Below are 8,366 nucleotides of genomic sequence, written 5' to 3' on the forward strand. Positions count from 1 at the left end.
TTTTGAAACAGGCTGAGAGGGCGTTATTGTAAGCAATAATGAATATGTATGGTAAAGAAATATTTAAAAAAATATTATTAATATGGCAACAATGTTTTTGAAAGAGGGGACGGCCAATCGAAACTGACCGAAACTACGGTGGCTAGATGCGGCCGAACCGAAACCAACGGTCAAAACTTCAAACGAAACCGCTTTGCGGCTATTGAACTTACGATACGATGGTGTTTTGTGCGTATACCGTGGCATCGGATATCCCTTGTATGTAGTGTTTCCGATAAGGCAGTGCATCGTTTTGAACATAAGCTTTAAATGACCATCGTCAGTAAAGGCCATCATACTTAATACTATGAATATCGACTGGAGTAATCTTTTTTGTTCACCTGCCAAGCGTGTAAAATGTCATCACCCGACACGAACTATCTGCTGAACCTTCTTCAGATATCGGACAGTGGCAAGTTTCGCGAAGTTTTCATTTCGTGTACTTATACAGTGAGCAGGGCATAAGCGAGTTGGTTTCTTTTTGACAGCATTTCCAACGGGCAGTTTCGCTCACAGCGCCGGCTTAGAAGTGGCATACCAGCGTGGGTTTCTGACAACGTCGGGTAAATTATTTGTGTCTGTGACTTATAATTATCGTGACACTGTCCTTAGCAATGTCAATATTGTCTAGCAAAAAGAAACCTTTTCTCCTTACTTGACTTGTGTCTCGTTACCTTGTTTCAGAAAAGGTCGAAAAGTTCCTGCTTGCAAGTGTTGAGAATGTAGGCAAGTGCGCTATGTGCAGTGCGCTCACGTTACAGCAACATAATCGTCACCTTGCAAGCTGTTTACGCACCCCAGTTACTGTCATCATCACTTTGCAGGTTCCTTCAGTGTACCATTCGTGAGAGAAGCATACAAGATATGGACTGACCTCGGAGCCATCAGAGCTCTGGATCGCCTCCTGAATGCCTCGTTGAGCAATCACATTGCCAACAGGGCGAGTACGCAACAGGTTTAGTAGAGGGCCGGCTTCTATCTGGCATTTATTGTTTTATTGACAAATTCGGGGCATCATGTTCTCGGCATATATGTGTCCGAGAGGATCAGATGATCGCTCTTAATTAAACACATTTATATATAGACGTTTTCTTCCTGTCCCAGGGGCGGTCTCTGATCCAGACTGCTTGTGCAACGTACAAGGATGCAAAACTTACAGAAATTCACAACTGGATCTATGATGGCAAGTTGGTAGGCCATCAGGTAATGCAGAACCACTTTGTGTGTATTCAATGACATGTACTATGTGCTAAGTACACATTGATAGATGGCGCACCCATGTTCAGTATAACCAAAGTTGGTTATTTATTTTATGGTATAATCCCATCTACGATGGCAGCCTGATAGGTCATCAGTTAATGTGAAATTATGTTAGACGCGTGATGCGGTAGGAAGTAGAAATCGGGTAACAGTTTGGCTCTCTAAACATGAACAGAATAAATGGCGAACAAATGATATATAAGATGCACATACATAATATATACATGTGTTATAGGTGTTGTGTTAGGCAGTAATTTGTAAATATTACTGTCAAGGCACATCCTTTAGAAATAATTGCTGGGTGCTCTGGCTGAGGTATATAATTTTTTGCAGCAGATATGCTATCAATACAGAAGTACCAGTGATGCATGCAGTACATCATACTGTTTGATGTTAGCACACCAATATCACTTATACTTGACTGTTTTTAACTGTGTTGTAACACATTGTCGCAGCTTCTTGTAACCTTGAGTGCCACAATGTTGGCATATTGTTGCTTTGATTGTATGTGTTGCTTTGATTGTATGTGTATGTATGTGTACAACACAATTGTATGTGTTGGCAGTGGTGGCTAGCAACAAAGAAGAAACAATAGCCCGAGCTAGCTTCCAATCTTTAACTAATGCAGAGACTTTTCCAGCCATGTGCTACCAGAAGCCAAATTTGATGTGCCATTTAACATACTTCCATTCGATGCCGCCTTTGAAGCATCAATTGAAGTACATTGATAAGCTAATTAGCTGCCTAATAATGTTATGGATTGTTGGCATATGAAATTTTCAGTTTTCTAAGTGTTTATTGTATAGGAGCTGAGCTACCGAGTGTGTCAGGCGCTACTAGGTGTTCTTAAAGGACAAATGAGATGCCAGAGTGCTTATAAATGTTTTACATTTCAGGCTGTAATGTATGGCATTGTGTGCGCATTTCTGAGTATTCCCGAAGACCAGGCCATCCTGTCCTTTCTGTTCAGCTCGCTCCGAACCACAGTTGCTGCTGCAGTACGGCTTGGAGCTGTAGGCACACTTGAGGTTTGCAGCACCTTTTTAACATCTTCATCAACTTCACTAGGCATAAGAAGGGTGTAGGATTGGCCTTGTTGGTAAAACATGCTTTAAAGTTTGAATAACAGCGCAAGGACAGCAGAGGGGACAGAAGAGAGAACAGAGCGCTAACTTTCAACACTTTATTTTCTTTTGAGAAAGCATAGCGGGTTGTATAGCCACACACTAGCACACCAATCACGCACAGAACGGCGCGACAAAGCCATACAAAATTAAATGTGGCATCAATGGTCCGAGGTATCTGAAAAGAGTGACACAGAAAAAGGCACCTGGCAAAAATGTGTCACTCTTTTCTTAAAGCAAAACCTCAATTGCTTAAAAGTGGACGATCCATTTCTTGTAAAAAACTCTGGTGCAGTCCAGCAATTTGTCAGCTCACAATGTAATGAGAACCTGTTTGCATTTTCAGATGGCGTTAAGGACCTTTATTATTCTATACCACATGTTCCACTACTTCACTACATTGATGAATGCATTGATGAATTTGGCCCTTCAAAGTTCCTGACTTAGTCTGGTGTCAGTGGTTTTTTAGAATCACTTCGCTTTTATCTACAGTTGACTTACGTCCGTTAGGATGGCAAACCTCACCTCCAAAAAGAAGGCATTTGCATCGGATCATGCATCGCTCCCATATTAAGTGATTTGTTTTTAGCAAAACTTGACAGATCTATGTCGGATGCTTTCATCAGCACTAATGTTTTAGCTGCTTTTAGATACGTGGATTACTTTCTAATTTTTCTTGACAGTGATGCCAGGTCTTGCGAGTCTGATGCTTTTTTCAGTTCTGGACACAGTGCGCAAATGTTTTAAACCACTAGAACTAACCCATGAATTTTCAGTGAATGGTGTAATAAGGTTCCTAGACATTAAGCTATTTGTGCACAAAAACCATTCTTGTTGGATGTACTACCCACGTGGCAACAAGCCACTTCCATTCAACTCTGTGCACACTAATATTATAAAACGTGGCATTGTTAGCTCATGTTTCAAAAATTCCTTAAGAAACTCCTGCTAACATAATATGATCGACAGCTTTCGTGAGCAGTCTGAACGGTTAACTTCGGCAGGCTATCCATCTCTTGTACAAGTCTCTGTTGCTGAAGGCCTGCTGCGCAGCTTTTCATCTGTGGTGAATGAAAATCCAGATGGAGCAACTCGGGATAGACAGAAATTACGGTACTCCCATAATGCATAGAATCGCGCACAATCTAAGAAAGGTTGCTCAGCGTGTTAACGTCAAAGTTGTCTTCTCTGCCCCTGAAAAATTGGGCAACCTTTGCAAAATTATCGTCCCAGCATCTCGGCCCAAATGAGGGTGGCCTATCACACACAAGAATAAATTCATAGATTGCACAAACAACATGGTGTATCAGATCCCCCTGTCCTGTGGTAAATATTACACTGGACAGACGTGCCGATGCATTAATGAAAGACTGAAAGAGCACAAGTACAATGTTGATCACGCTAAACAGGGTTGGCTTTCTGCCCACTGCTGCATGAGTGGATGTAAGCCGAGATACAAAAAATGTAGTATTAGTGCAAAACATAGTGATCGTGTCATGCTTGAAAAAATCAAAGGGGAAAAAATTCTGCGTTTAAAGGATGGGTGCATCAGCACTCCCTCTGTCACGCTAACTGACAAGAAAGTCAGATACCTCGGGCTATCGATGCCACATTTAATTCTGTATGGCTTTGTCTCTGTGTTCTGCGCATAGTTGGTGTGCTAGTGTGTGGCTATACAACCTGCTATGCTTTCTGAAAAGAAAATAACCTGTTGAAAGTTAGCACTCTATTCTCTCTTCTGTCCCCTCTGCTGTCCTTGCGCGGTTATTCAAACTTTAAAACTAGGCATACCTGCTTAAGCATGGGTTCAGTTGACGGCAACAGCAGTGAATAATTCAAAACTGGGTTTGATGTGTCTGTCCTTCTTTCCATTGCACTGTCATTGTCGTGTCACCATCAATGCAAGGCTGCTTTCATCATCAGCTTTGCCGTCACCATATGGTAAAGAAAAACAAAATTTTTTCCATCACTGCCACTGATAATAAATTTCGTGCCCCTACAGCCACTTGGAGTTGAAAGCTATATGTGCCAACCACTGAGCTATCATGCAACATTCAAGCTTGGCAATTTGTGCTGGGTTTTGTTCCTAACACAGACTCTGACAGTGGAGGCACCTGTTTAGCACATATTTCAGAGGCTACAGCTGTAACGGGTGTAGACAACACCGTGTACATTGCAAGGAAGTTGCTTTTGAGAAGGCAGTCTCCACTCTTAGAGAGTGCTTCTGTTACAGTAAATGAGGTCAGAGATGGAAGAATCGCGAGAGCCTGTTGATGCTTTTCTGCTTTGAATTTCACACTTACGTTTCCTAACTCATGGATGCATGGCACCTTCCTCTTTTTGGTTTCATGCAGTGAATAGCTTCATTTTAATGTCAAGCTTGCACATGTGATCTGCTGCTATATTTGGGTGTTGCTTGATCATCATTGAGGCTCGGCCTTGTTGGTAAGACATACAAAAAATGCATGCTCACACACCTGGTATCACTGCTTCAACAATCAGCCTGGCAAGTTCATCTTGCAGCAAAAAATTTATGAAACAACGGGTTATGAGCCTTTGTGTGCAGTTGTTTCAGAAGTGCTTCGTTGTGTCAAGACACAGAGGTGAACCCGCTAGGCTGATTCTTGAAGCAGCAAAAATAGAAAGTTTAGATGACGTGATTATGCCTTCGCTGGCACTGTCAAAAAAAGACCTATCTTTCTTTTTTATGCGATATGGTTCACACATGGCATCTTTGCTTTTGCCCGTGTATGATGTGCATGCAATGGTTGAAGATTGGGCAAGTTGGTAATGTTGCATCTTGAATGTTGCATCTGTCTGTCCCTTTTCCCAAGTATGCGTGCACTGTGAACAAATTCAAGATGATGTGCATGGTTATAAATATGTGCATCTATCTTGAATAAAGCGATTATTGAAGTCAGCGCTTGTCTGCGTCTTCCTCTGTCACTGTACTTGGACATTCCTGAATGGCCGTTGCTCTCTAATGACTGTTCCAAGTTTATCAAGGCTGATTTGTTTTTTTTTAATCCAAGGGCCAGCGGATGCAGTTCATGCTGCAGACGAGGCTGCCTGAGATCATGGAAAGGTATGTTGTCGAACTGGTAAACTGTCGAGCCAGCAACCTGCTGAAGTTATGATTAGTAGACGTCAAAAATAAGTTATTGATCACATCTTGATTCAGAATGAAATGCCATACCAGAAAGTTATATAATACAGATAATTCCTGGCTTCAGCTGGTGGCATCTTGTATCTGCTGGTGTTGTCAAATACTCCACTGTAAAAGAAAACACTAACGCTTGTAGCAAAAGTGAACTAGCTAAATGAGCAAACTTTCAATCGGCACAGGAAATGTGTCGGCAAACCTGTTCAAAAATTATTTCGCACAAAGATAAACAGATTGTATTTACAAGTGCTTCAGCACTAGAGTAAGTAGGTAAGTCAAGTAAAAAGACCCCGACAAAGCTTTAGAGAGAAAAAAATGTTTAGAAAAAATGCACGATGACATGATGAGCACTTTAAAAGATGAGCACATCTCTTTAAATGAGCAGGTCATCTGAGAAAATGTATGAAAAAATTTCTGTACATTTGTACAGCTACACTGGCAGTATCCAATCATGCTGTTCACGGCAACACTGCCCTTAGCGAGTTGGGGGGCTGCATGAAGAGGGCACCACTCTCCCGGAAGTAGTGCTTGCCGACACCTCTTGATATGTGTGGCACCTTCTTTTATTTATTTTTGTGCAGAGTTCAGTAAGAGTGATCAAATGGGGTGTGTTTACTGTTGTTGTTATCAGTGGCTGATGACTATCTACGAGTTGTAAACTGAACATAAAATGCCACCAGGATCTAGATTTCTTTTTTTTTCACTTGCAGCACCAATCACAACTGGTATTTGTAATTTTCTCGCTTTAAACAAGCACCGTTCTTTGCAAAAGCTATGCTTTAACATTTTGAAGTTTTGATCTAGTGCCCTAGCAAAATTATTATTTGTCATTAATGTATCTTAGAATTCACTAACAATATGCAAGCTTATCACCTGTTAAGGCACGTTTCCAAGCCCCAGTTGTGCATTAATTAGCTAAATATATCTGGAAACTGCGGCCACCATTCTGATAGCATAATGGTGGTGCTTTTTTCACTTGTATTTACCTCACAAGAATTACACTTGGTATACGAAACACAGAGAAGGGGGTTTAAAAGGCCTTTGTGTTCAGTATATTGCCAGTGTTGTGCTTGTGTACATTCACATCATAAATGGTTTAGTGTGGAAGCCAAAGTATCTCATGTATTTTGTGACGTTTCTGATGATATTTTTATAATATAACCTCTTCCAAACTTTAGTGGGTATGTTCTGGATCATGTATATTTGTTCCTTTTCGACTCCTAGCACTGTTCTGAACCTGCTCAAAACCTTGCTCTTATACAGCCGATAGAAAGTCATTATATGCTTTTCATCACTCTAGAGGCCTCCTATGGGCCGCCAGTGTACTTATGGCCACTTTACTTCATCTCAAATGTTGTCCGTATATGTGTTGAAAGCAAGCTGTTTGGATGTCAGTGGAGCATCCAGTGAAGACTGAAACAAACATCGTTAACAATTTTGGCTACGGGCAAAAGCGTATGAAGATTTGGTGTACATAGGCTGCAGGTTTTTTTTATAGGCAAATAATAATGAAATTCATGTGGCAATTCTGAAAGACTAATCTGTAGATAGTCTAAAACCATTACAAAAAGCTATAGTCTCGGACTTTCTGGATAAAAAAGAGAAGTCTTTAACTCCTTCAGTCACGAATTATGATGGATTGTCAATAAATGCATCACAGTAATTTTATTCCAGGGTGCAGAATTCATTGAAACGAAGTGAAAGTGGTAGGGCAGTCTTTTGTTCATATTCGAAGGAGAGTCCTCGGTATTATGCAGTAATTAAACATTAGTGTGCAGTCACTCGTGTCGTGTCTTTTCGTAAAAAGAATCGAATCACCTGTTTTAAGCACTCACACAAATTAAATATTGGCATCGGGCAGTGTGAAGACTAGAAAAATAAACCCTTCATCATCGCCAATGAAAATTTGCTTGTTCAACAGCCCATCAAACACGCTAATCTGTTTTGGAGTGTGTAGTCATACACTGCAGAATTAAATAAAACGGAAGCAAGCGCAGGGTTCAATTTACACCCACTTCAATTTCCACGGCTTTTTTTCCCGTGCCGCTACTGGATAAAACAGGCAAAAACAAGTTACGTGCACAAATCTGTACGCACTGACTGAAAGGTCTTAAGGGAAAATAAAACAGCTTTTTTTTCACAGTGCAGTTTTTGATCTGCAGCACATAACTTCATATGTTACAACTGCAACTTGTAGGCAGAAGTTTACGACAAACTATGTACGTATTATTCATGTCCCTTTGTGCCTACAGTATGCAACATCCGATATTTCGGCTGCGAGCAGTACACTGTGGCCACTGGTCGCAGAAACTTGCCACTCTGCCCGTTCGGTGGTAAAGTGGTTCAGGTCTGCGGTACTTTGCATGTAATAAGTTCCGATTTGCAACATGAAAGTGTAAGACTTAAAGTTGTATCAAATTACACGACGCATACCTATATTTTTTTTTCTTTCATATGTGGAGCCCAATTTTTTGGCGACTGATGTGAGGAGCGTTACGAGAAATCTCTCTAGAGCTTTCATAGCGTTGTACAAGATGGAACGTAGGAGGGGAGGGGGATAACCTTCTCACGAGTGGCATCACCACAATTCGCATGCAGGCACCAGCACAGAACGTCAGACAATGCTGCCAACGTGTATCCCCTGGTTGACGTGATGCAGAGTTCCCATGACCAGCTGTTTGCACGCATGTTCTATTCCTGACAGAAAAGCACTGCCGTGACAAAGATGAGAGTGTTAACGAAAGAATAAAAAAATAAAATAAGACAGCAACAATCACGGA

The 8,366-nt window shown here is 41.1% G+C and overlaps 1 protein-coding gene across 1 annotated transcript; it reads left to right on the top strand.

Moving 5' to 3' along the window:
- Positions 1 to 146: 146 nt before the first annotated feature.
- LOC126540132 (uncharacterized) lies at positions 147 to 8,359 on the top strand. The gene is made up of 8 exons (XM_050186922.3): positions 147 to 451; positions 528 to 602; positions 724 to 765; positions 864 to 994; positions 1,144 to 1,242; positions 2,196 to 2,327; positions 5,456 to 5,508; positions 8,185 to 8,359. Exons 1-8 carry the CDS (start codon positions 397 to 399, stop codon positions 8,285 to 8,287), a joined length of 690 nt encoding a protein of 229 aa, XP_050042879.1. The 5' UTR covers positions 147 to 396; the 3' UTR covers positions 8,288 to 8,359.
- Positions 8,360 to 8,366: the final 7 nt, after the last annotated feature.

This window comes from Dermacentor andersoni, chromosome 3 (assembly GCF_023375885.2).
Source record: "Dermacentor andersoni chromosome 3, qqDerAnde1_hic_scaffold, whole genome shotgun sequence".
Classification (NCBI taxonomy): Eukaryota; Metazoa; Arthropoda; class Arachnida; order Ixodida; family Ixodidae; genus Dermacentor; species Dermacentor andersoni.